At 38.3% G+C, this 11,918-nt stretch overlaps 1 protein-coding gene across 3 annotated transcripts in view; it reads right to left on the bottom strand.

Moving 5' to 3' along the window:
• The window catches only part of Gas2 (growth arrest specific 2), a 145,426-nt gene that overhangs the window by 49,824 nt on the left and 83,684 nt on the right, over nt 1–11,918 (bottom strand). For all 3 annotated transcript variants that reach the window (XM_055608339.1, XM_055608340.1, XM_055608341.1), the window contains 2 exons: nt 11,507–11,570; nt 4,826–4,967 (listed from right to left, as the gene is read on the bottom strand). In XM_055608339.1, coding sequence (XP_055464314.1) covers nt 4,826–4,967; nt 11,507–11,570 — 206 coding nt within the window. The remainder of the gene's footprint in view (nt 1–4,825; nt 4,968–11,506; nt 11,571–11,918) is intronic.

The following is an 11,918-nucleotide window of genomic DNA, read 5'->3' as shown; positions in this document are numbered from 1 at the left end:
TTTGAAATCGGAGCTTCTTTGTTATGGTAATGTTAAAGCAAGTGGCATAACGATGGTAAAGAGTGATGGTATCCCTTACAAAACACACTTGCATTCTGAGCTAGCCATGAGGTCATACAGCCTGTAATGAACCTGCACACTGTTTTCAGTGTTTTTCTGTGCATATCTCTTCCTACAAATGTTTGTAAAATGTCACATACACATATAGCATCCTTACTATTACTATAAGGGTTTTGGGGAGAAGAGTAAGGATGACATAAAGGGGCTAGAAGACAAGGATCAGACCTTTGTCACCTAGGAGCCCAGAGAACAGCAAACTCACTGCCCAAGGAATCACAACTTACTGAGCAAATTCTCTACTGAGAAAAAACAACACTGAGTTTGTGTGGGCAACATTTCCATCTTGCAGGATCCTCAGGAAAAAAAAGTACAGATACTGTTTTTGTCAAATAAATATGAGAATAATTTTCTCAAGTGGTCAGCACTTTCTTCATGCCTTCCTCACTACAAAAATATACTTGCTTTTTGTCTTTTTGTTTGGTTGTTTTTTAAATCAAGGGCTTTTGTTTGTTTGTTTGTTTCATTTGTGTCAAGGGCAGAAGCAAAAATAGAAGAGAAAAGGCCAGACAGGGGCCAGTGGAAACACATTGTTGAGTTAATGGTGAATGATGACAACCCTGCTTCTTACATTACCATGAGGTAATTCTGTCTGCCAGGTGCTCTGTTCTTGGCCAGGAACTGAGCCGGTTTGGGGCTGAAATGAGATTTCAAGAGGGGCCTGGTTATTCAGAATTATAATATCTCTCATCCTCAGACTGAGGAAGTTGATGAAGAAGGGAGACAGTGTGAACCATTTCTTAGGACTGCATTCAACTCCCTGTGAGCGCAAGCTCAATACAACAGAACACCGAGAGGAGCACTCAGGGCGACCTCACTGCCTATCATGGCTGGATCGCTCCACCAGGACATAGGGAATAAAGCATTCCAAACGGACACCACTATGTTTCCTCTGTGAGATCTTGATTAAGGAAAGGGGGAGTTTTTTGTCCACATAAAAGGTCATCTCTTTCCCTGTGGTTCCCCTAAGAATCAGACAAGAAACTTTTGCACAAACAAAGGTGGCTTCAGTCCTGGTGCTTTCTGAAGTTGTCCACTGGAATATGATCATCTTGGCACGGGCTTCCCTTTCTTTCTCAGTCTTCTCTGTTTCTGTTTCCTTTGCTTCCTTCCTTTACTCTTCAATACCCTCATCTCTCTTTCCTTTTGAGCTTGGCATACAATAACTTTGTACAAAAAAACCTAGTGCTAATTACACACAAGAACTTAGAGGATCACTTTTTTTTAATCGTTTTTTTTTTTTCCAGTATATTTATTGGAATACATGGAGTTCAGTTCCAAATGGCTGTGTGTACGTAGTATGTGGCAGAGTGGTTGTAATGGTAATTATTTTCTTTTTACCTTAGATACATGGGGTCTGATTTAAACCACTAATGAGATTCAAATTTCTTTTCTTTCTGTCCCACTGTCCCTGAGATAAAATACTTCAGTGAAAAACCACTAAAAATTTAATGCAGTTTACAAGATTGAAGAATGACAGAAACTGTAAGAAAGGTCTATGTTCCAGTATATTTGAGAAATTCCAGGTCAACTAGCTCTCTGAGGGAGCTCCAGAGAGCTGTGTGATGTTGGCAAGTTTTCTGAATGCCAGGCAGAGAAAGCAATACTTTGCATTTCTCACTCTAACCTAATCCTTCCCCACAGGCATTGTGGGGAGAGTGTTATCTTTAAGCATTTCTTGAAAAATGATAGACTTAAGATTTACAAGAAACAAGAGTTCTCACTGGTGAGGGGCAGATGTGTCCACTTTGCATGTTAAATAAGTCTACTGATGCACATTGTTCCATTAACCCAATAATTATATTCGCATAAGTGCCCACATAGCTTTGGGCTGAAAGAACAGACCTTACAGCCACACCTTGAGGGTCTCGCTGTCTTGAGTCTCTCTATGTGACTGTTTTTGTTGTTCTGAATTAGTACATTCATAAAACAACCTCTAATCCCTCTCAGAGTTATTCTACACCTTGGGGTTCTCTTTATATTTAGCCCCTTCCCAAAGATGAAGAATGACTGGCCATGAGACAGGCTACTGAAGAAATGGGAGCATTCTTACTCCTTCTTTCTACTTCTGGTACATGGGCTCAAATGGCAACACGTCTTCCATCTACAACACAACAGCAGACACAAACAGCACATGTTTGAGAAGAAATGATCAAATACAGAGGACAAAGAGGGGACATCTCACACTGAGCATAGCGGAGGCTGGGTAGATGCAGACTGATAAAGGACCACTTGACTGAAGATTAGACTGCGCCTTAAGAGGAACATGCATTGAGGCCTCATTCACAACTGCTTCATACTGACAAATAATTTAGACAACAATAAGTAATCTATAACATATATCTAGGATGATAAATGCCATGAAAAACTTAATGTGAGCATACTCAATAGCCATGTCAAAGAAGGCCAGCACATGTCTGTTATCCCAGCTTTGGGGGAATGCAGACAGGAGGATCCTTGTAGCTCTCTGGCCAGCTATTTGGCCTAAAATAGTGAGCTATAGTTTTAGTGAGAGGCCCTGTGTATATATTTTAAAAAAAGAAAAGAAAAGAAAAAGGCAAAAAATAAGCAATACCAGTATAGCCCTCTAGCCTCTGTGTGCATGAATACACACGTGAACATTACAAAAACCCCCACAAGGACAAATGCACATATGCTCTATAAATATTAAAATGGTTAGAACATACTAAATATTAAAATGGTTAGAACATATTTAAAATATGCATTTAAAAGAAAAGTATCAAGAAGTATGTTGAGGAACTAAGAACAACTACCTCAACATAAAAGAAGTGGTCCAAAGGACAAGAGTTAGAAAATACACTGGGATAGAGCAAGGAGATATGTGTGGTATCAGTAGGGCTCACATATGTCCTGGAGGATCCTATTAATTCTGCCTGACTCCAGTTTGCATTCTGTCAGAGCATGCTGGTTACAAGTAATGCTTTCACAGAGGAATTTCAAGAATATAGTGATGAAACAAAGCTATGGTTATAATGGACCTGTATGGTCCATTACAGGCATGGACCTCGTAATGAGAACTGTGAGGTTCTCTTGGTTGAGTAATTAGAAAGTAAATGTAACACTGGCCACACTTTTCAAGCCTGGCACCATATTATAGGGTCTAAAGCATGTAAGTAAATGTCTCAACACAGAGGAGGACTAAGAATGGTATAGCAGCCCAAAAAGACACATTTTGGAAAAGACCGAACTCAAGCTAAGTCTAAGAAAACAGCATAAACACCATGAAAAATTACTTTCAACCTATGCCTTTGTTATAATACAATATAACCCCATTACTGTACAAACTTTGAAAATTAAGCTTTATGAACAGCAAAGCATGTGATTAATCATAAAAGGATTCCAAGACATTTTCTTGAAGTATGGAAGCTCCCTGAGTATTTGTACATTCTGAGTGGAGCAAGTGGCTATCAAAAAGAAAGCATATTAAAATGTATTGTATAAGAAACTTTGGTGGGACAGGCTTAAGTTTGCCGCCTTCATAGGAATTCACAGCTGCTCAGGCAGTTGTTAAGTTTCTGCTTTTTAAAATTTGTTGTGTGGATTAAAGCAAAGAGGGTTGTGTGTCTTTTTTGCATCTGAAAGTACTCACCACCCTCTCTCCCACTGTTTCTCAGCTTAAACCCTAGAGAGGAAGGCCTGCAGTCATGGTAGCCCTGTGTCCTATCAACAAATACATCAAGACAGCTGCCAGTCTTCAAAGGACTTTGCTCACTTTGGCAGGACATACTTCGGTCTTATGCCTCTAGCACCGTCATGTCCTATAAGCTTGCAGGCAATTTTAACCTATAAATGCAAACTTTGCATGAGTGACATAAAGACAACTCATGGTTTTTCTTGTTCACTAATGTCTTCAGCATTTAAGATATGAGAATGATAGCACATGGGAATAATTGTCCAACATGCCAACCCCATAAGCAAGGATTGTTTAATATACCTAAAAACTGCTTATCCTTATAATGATGGTGTCATGAAAGTGTGTTCTAATCACCAAAGCCTGTGCCTACAGAATGGCAGAGTAGACAGACCCTAGAGTTGGATAAACACAGGCTGGAACCTAATCCCCCCTCCTCTTAGCATCACAAAACTTCCAATTTCCACTTTCCTTCCTAGCAACCTTCCTTTCAGATAAAAGAGCTCTCAGGAAAAAAAAATAAGAAAGAAAGAAAGAAAGAAAGAAAGAAAGAAAGAAAGAAAGAAAGAAAGAAAGAAAGAAAGGAAGGAAGGAAGGAAGGAAGGAAGGAAGGAAGGAAGGAAGGAAGGAAGGAAGGAAGGAAGGAAGGAAGGAAAAAGAAAACCCAACTCTGGCCAATACCAGGCAATTAATGAAGTATAATCACCTTTTCCACCAGATGTTTTGTCCCCTTTCTCAACACTCTTCAATATTCATATCTATGAAAGGAGGAATTTGGAACTAACAATAAGGAGGTTAAGTGTTTTCAAAAAACTGTTTTCAAGGAGTTGACTCATTTCCTAGATTTTCAGGTACAGCTCAATGGAATTAAGTAGCACTTTATTTTAAATCATTGGTTCAGTTTTGAGTTTCAAGATGAGCTGAAGGAGCACAAATTTTCTCATTTAGGTTAAACTGAATTCAAAGGTGCTGAAATGCAGTAAGGTCAGAATGCTCTGAGAAGTCAGGGTAAGTTTTATAGTTGGGGGAGAAAGAAGACATGCAAACTTCACTCACTGCATCGTCCAGTAGGTTCCCAGTACTCTTCTTTCCTGAAGACTTTGATGAAGGAGAAGGCGAAGGAGATGGGGCAGAGAGTGTCTCTTCTTGTTCAATTTCTTTTTCCAGCTTTATCAGACCAGGAGGCTCCACACCATACCTTTCAAAATCATGAGACTGTTATGCATGCACACATAACAATGCAGTAGCTGTACAGGATTCTGGATTGTGAGTGCCACAACTAACTACCTTTTTAAAATGGTACAGACTCTCCCACACTGAAATGGAGTTTTGTGAATTAATATCCTTGGAGCAGGTTAAAAACATATGTACTTGCTGTGTATGTATAAGTACATTCATGGAGGTATATGATGTAAAGATACTCAATTTGATATATTACTGTCTCAACAACATGAATACCCACAGAGAATTTTTCTTTAACTTTTTTTTAACAGAATTGACAATATCAGTAATATAGTTAAAGCCTTATTTAGAAGATAAGATTGGTAATGACAGACATTAAAATGTCAAATCAAAATAGCAGAACCCTAAAATTAAAAAAAGCAACTGATTTTACAGAGAAAAGATTCACTGTGAGCTGTTCTTTTCCTAGGCAGTGAGAGCAATGCACATGGTTATACAATATTACAAGCTAAACCCTTAGGAAAATCACAGTAAAGGCAAAAACATTACTAGGAAAGGAAACAAGAATAGTTCAGAACAACAATGTATAAAAAAAACCTGTAAACGTTACATGTTCAAGAAAAGGAGAAGTTGGGAGATAGGCAAGAGAGAATGTAACAGTGTCTTATCATATCTCCCACAATCAGGTCTTTCTTAATCAACACTTAAAGATGTACTAAGTTTTATAGGGCTGTGTCATCTATGCTTAGTGGATGACACCAAATATAATTCTGGAACTTGACAGCTGTGAGTCATTTAGGAAATAAACTAGGCATACACTTTCATTAACAACAACAACAACAAAATGAATGTCTGCACAAGATTTACACAGGACAGAATTTCAAATAAAGACTTGCTGTTGTCAGCTGCCTATATTTTTTGATCAAGTGATTATTTGTTATAAAGGAGAAAAAAAGCCACTTGGTAATTAAAAGTTTGTTGTAAACCAAGTGTGGTAGTACACACTACAGCACTCTGGAGGCAGAAACAAGATGGTAAGTATGTGAGCATTCTAGACTAATTGGAGGGATCCTGTCTCCAGAGAAGACAGGAGAAACAAAACAGGAGTTATTGAATAACATACAATATGGTCTATGAGTAGAGAAAAGTACTGATACTGTTCTTATAACTTGAATACTGTGTCAATTCAGCAGCCAATGTAAAACCTTGTTTATGTCCTCCTGTGGTATCTTGATACTTTAACAGACATCACTGCACACCAGTGTGGTGCAAATTTCTAGGGAGTTTTCCTCATTATCATGCTTGATTCCAAAGAGGGATTCAGATGGTTCAGTTCCAGGCCTTTTGGCTCATTACTCACTCTTCCCCATCCCCCCCCAGATTAAAGAACGTGGTTAAGTTGATCAAGCTTGACTCAGTTTACACCTCTAGGGAGAAATTTCCCCTTCACTGGCCCCAAGTTTCTTTGTCCATGCTGATGGCCTTTTTCTCCAGTTCAGTCATAGACACTCAGAATGCCTGCTGACTTGGATCTTTTTAGTCATAAAGGAAACACATGATATCTCATCTGCTACTCTTTTTCTTTCTTTCTTTCTTTCTTTCTTTCTTTCTTTCTTTCTTTCTTTCCAGAATTTGTATAGTAGAGAAGGGTTCTTTGTATCGTATGCCTTTTAAGAGCTGCAAAGCTTATGTAAGAATTCAGTACAAAGAGCTTATAATGCCACAACAGCTTCTAATCTATTAAGTCACTTTTGTTCCATAATGAACAAACAGTTTCTATAAAGATCTAGTCACCACATTTCATACTTCTAACTGTTTGTACTTATAAACCATTTAATGCATCATTACCAGACACATGGTACAGTATGGATTCCTATCATGGTGGAGAACACCACATCTGACTCACAACCACCTCAGCTCTCCTACTAATAGGCCAGACTTTGGAAGGCAACCCTCATAGCTGCTTTAGACTTTTTGGATGCTTAGCTCCATCAAGGTATAATACCTTCCTATGTTGAATGTTCTCACGAGAATAATATAAACCTGGTTTTGAGTCTGGAAGAATCTGAGACACTGCAATCACAGGCAACTCCATATCAGTTATAAGTGAAAACCTCATAATTGAAAATATAAATTAGGTAGCTTGGAAAATATTATATTTTCAACCACAGGTGGAGGAAGGCTACCTCCCAATAACAAGGTGTGTATGCTCTGTCTTGAAAAATAGAGCAGTAGCAAATATACTATTAGAGTAGCAACAGGCTTGGCTCACAGCCAGCATAAAACAAACAGGCCAGCTTTGAATGAAACTGGTAACAGAATCACACCTGGAAAATGTTTCCTTGGAGATACTTCTTTACCTGAGAAAGCTAAAAATTAGCTGTGCCACTGACACAGAAAGTCAGTTCTGAGCTTGGAATCTCTGCCTACATTGACTTTTGAATTCTTCACGCTGCTCAAGGTAGAGTCAACTGGTACCAGAATGCATACTTGAATATGATTCATTGGCTTCCTGTCGGTCTGGAGGTATAAGTAGGCTGTAAATTGTGACCCCACCCCCAAGGAGGGAGACTTGTACCTGCAAGCCAACTTAGTCACCAAATGCACTTTCTGTTCTTCAAAAGGCTACCTTGGCATCAGTGAGAGCTATACAACTTCACATGCCCTCTTTTCCTAAAACAAATTAATGTTTTTCCTTCTTTCCAAGAACAGGGTGTGAGAACTTTGGGGAAAAGGGGCTTCCTTTTCTAAACCTCAATAAGGATCCAACTGCAGTCATCAAGAAAGCTGAAGTCACTAAGTCAAAGTCCTAACCCCTGCAGAGCCCAAAGGCACGGATATTGTTTAAATATTCAGGGGCTGGACAGTTATTTTCATCTCAGTAAAAAGTATCAAGATCAGCAGTCTTAGGGTTGGCAACTGTATGAGGAGAATATAGGAATGGCTCTCTCATTTTTCTGGCACAGAATGGTGTTTGGGATTAAGCTAACTGGAAGAAATGCACCCCGAAACTCATTCCTGACCAAGAAAATCTATTCAAACTATTTAGTAGTCTATACTTTCCAACAAAAGACATCTGTATTCCATTGTAGTAGGTCAGGAGACAAATTTTATAGACTAATGAAACTCCCTCTTTCTAAGGCATGTAACAGATGGTTTATAGATTCTTGCCAGATAATTTTGCCCCATTTTTCCTCTTTTAAGACAATGTAAACTTAACTTTATATGTGGAAAATGCCCCAGCCATGGGAAAGGATGCATAAAGTCCTGGCAGCCCATGTTGATCCTCCATGTGAATCAATTAGTACTCTTAACACATGATCACTTTTCTTTTAAGCAACAGTTCATTAGTCCGTGACTGAAATAGGAGATTAAAGAAATTATTCTGAAATGTTTCCTTTTAAAAGTAATAAATTTGTTCTGGCTCAATAGAACACCAAAATCCAAAGTCAGAAAATGACAAAATGCTGCTGACACACATCCTTGCCACCAACCTACCATTTCAGAAGCTTCCAGTGTTATCATGAAGATAACCTTAATCCTGCAGTCTGAAAAGATGATGAACTCAGTCATTTACCTCTTAATTTTACAGAAATTAATATAGAAGTATTACTCGAAAGAATCTGTTGATTGTGTTGAGTTGCTTTGGTAGTGGTATAATTGCCAGACTCTACTTTGTGCTCAAACAGTACAAGTGGACTCCTTAGATGGCCAAGTGTTGAGAACTGAGAAGACTGACTACAGGAAGGCTGCTTCTTCAGAGTAGCCGGAATTGTACATTCCTCATCTAGCTGAAAGTTATTTTCCTACTTTCAAAATTTTATTTCACAGCTATTTTTCATCACATTAAATTTTAATTCAGAAATAATATTTCTAATTATGGCTAATGTACCAAAGGTAATTTTTTTTATTAAGAAACAAGGAGATTTTTACCTTCCAACAATGTTTAGCTAAAAAAGCAAAGAAATTTTACAATGTAAACAAAAGTATTGTCACCATCTCAGAGCCCAGATTGGCTCCCATTCTTGAGGGAGTTCTGCTGAGTGTCCCCAGAGAGAAGACTGTAGCAGAAGCTCAGAAACACTCCCAGAGTCACTTCTGAAGTGATGTTGGTGCTCTTAGGAGCACACTTGAGAAATCTGGATGTACCATTTAGAGTGGAACATAAGGCACCCCTATCAATGGAAAGAACTGAAGAGACTTCAGGAACTCTGATAAGATAAAACTCATCTTTATGGGATAAGATGAATGTGGTTTCTGAGTGTGCTCTGAAAATCACTCCTAGTTTGTGTTGGAGTTGTTCAAATGCATTAATCTGTGAGATCTCTGGCTGCGGACACAGGGGAGGAGGGAGTGACTTCAAGCATCTAAATCCAGATCTAAACCTCAGGCCGAGTTCAGATGTGAAAGAGACCAGATAGGGGAGTCCTTCCTTCATGCTGTCCTATTTCAGGAGCTCCCAATAAACTCAAACAAATAGCTCAGCTCTGTTCATAAAGAAACAAATAGACTTTTTTTTTTTTTTTTAGCTGAATAACAATTTATCTGACTGGCATCCTTTCAACTGTTTAAAGTAACAGCAAGATGAATGCACTACCTCATTTTCTTTTGTGCTGAACAGTATATAGTGCTTCACGAGACCCACTCAGCTGAAGATGACAGAAAGTTAATCTAAAGTTCAATATTTCATTTTTGGGGTGATCTTAATCTCCACTCCACCATGAGATACTGACCTCCATTGTGGGTTTTTTTTTTTAATTAGTTGTAGTATCTATCCTAACATGGTCATAAAATGTGGATTTGTACAGAGCAATACAGAATAACTACCACCTAGAATATCTGTGCTGGTTTTCAGATGTGCCTCAGTACATAGTGTTTACTGAACACGCCAAAGTCCTGGAATGGTCTCCAGCACCCTCTGCTCCTCATGTATAAGTGCATGCCTGGGAAGGCAGAGGTGGGATACCAGGGTCATTCTCTACTACACAAAGAGTGTAAGGCCATCCTGGCCTACAGAGGACCCTGCTTTAAAATAAACTAATTGATGGACTAAGTAGTTAATCACTTGTAGTAAGGGGAAAACTCTTCATAAGACATTTCACACTGAATGGAGAAACATGTTGCTAATCTCCTTGTTAACCAAGATCTGTATTAATTTTATCATGGCTATGTCAAAGGTAATTGATGTCAGATCCAATGCTGATAGTCAAGCTTCACCTTTGATACAGTAGCCATAACTATTCTTTCTGAATTAAAGTGTTATTGTGATGAAAAATAGTTGTGATATAAAATTTTGAAAGCAGGAAAATAACTATCAGCTAGAGGAGAAATGTAAAACCCCGGCTACTTTGAAGTCAGTATTCTTGCTGTCACTCTCAGATCTCAAAATCTGACCATCCAATGGACCCAGTTGTATTATTTAAGGGCAAAGTAGAATCTGGCATTTTTCTCATATTTATCCATATAATTATATCACACAGTATTTTCTTAGTAGAACTTCTAAACACTCTACGTTTCTTCTAGTTGGGTATCTCTGAGGTAGCTGCTGACTGATTATACATTTTTTTTCTTAGTTTCTGTTGCTTCTATATGATGGATATTGAATCTGACTTGAGCAGAAGCTCCAAAGCTGATGGAAGAGGCTGATCTCTGGAAGCATCAACACCTTTTTCCTACTCTCTCTAACACCCAACTCAAGGATATGGCAGAACTAAAAAGGCCTGGCATTATGTCTGGCTAAGAGATGGACTGAACTGTACCTAAAAGGTAAAACCCTGAATGATCAAGGGCAAGGGGTATGACCCAAATCCTTTAAACAGTTATCTGGAAGTAGTGTGGGGCTAAAGAAATCTTTAAATGTCTCATTTTCATTCCTTCTTACATATTATTTTTAATTAAAACACTGAAGCAATGTTTTTGCTGTAACTATTGAGGTAAAGTAAAAAAAAATCCTATCTATTTCATAGTTCACTAAAATTTTATTGGTTGTGGTGATTTAAAGAATTTGGAATTGCTTCTATTAATCAAAAAAAAAGTACTTTCACTGGCAGTGTTTGTTGCTGGGCTACAATTTCACAATGTACAAAGTTGGTGTCTTCTTTCTCCTAATTTTCTACATAAATTCTCCATGTAAGCTCAACCAGTACTAATTCTCACTCTATTTTACTGGCTCATGTGATCTCAGTATCTACATGCACATGGTACACAGACAAGCAGCCAAAGGTATAAATACAAAGGTAAAAATAAATACATAAACTTTAAAGGTATAAAGGATTACCCTTCATGCTCCATTAAGACTTGGAAGAAAATTTATTTAATTAAAGGGTATCAGTAAAGGCTTGGACAGTCTGTCCTGACCAAACGACTGGGGTGTTGAGAATACTAGAGACGTACTTTTAATTTTAACTATGGCTTGCAAGATAATCTAAGCAATTCATTTGCTAACCGGTCTTTTAGCATCCAGTTTGAAGGTCAACAAGGAGAAGACAGTATGTTTCTGTTTCCTGAGGCTGAGATGTGTCTGCGCTGTAACAGGAGAGCAGAGGTCTTACCTACCTGGCTGCAATCCGACCAAGTTCTAGCAAACAGAGACACACTTCTCGGGGCTGCTTGTGCAGAACTGGAAGACAAGACAAAGACAACTTAACAATAAAAACAAAAAAAAACCTGTAAAGCATTTACAGGTGATAGGCTTGCCAATGACCCTCCTGTGGCCCTCACAGAGATAAGCTGCTTTTCAGTCTGCCATTCATAAGAGCCAACCCAAACCCTACGCTTTCCCAAACTCCAGCCACCCAGGGTCCCAAACACCATGGGTCCAGTGAACTCGCACTATAAAAACAATGTATTCAGTTAGTTAATATTAATAGGTCTATATTTGATTGTACATATATAGGTAAGATAATTAAGCATATCACACGGAAAACTATGTAGTTAGTATTTTGACTATATTGTGTACACTCCTCCT

Source organism: Psammomys obesus, unplaced genomic scaffold, assembly GCF_907164565.1.
Source record: "Psammomys obesus unplaced genomic scaffold, mPsaObe1.curated_primary_1811, whole genome shotgun sequence".
In the NCBI taxonomy this organism is placed as follows: domain Eukaryota; kingdom Metazoa; phylum Chordata; class Mammalia; order Rodentia; family Muridae; genus Psammomys; species Psammomys obesus.
The sequence above is the reverse complement of the archived record's forward strand: the minus strand, read 5'-3'. Positions and strand labels throughout refer to the sequence as shown.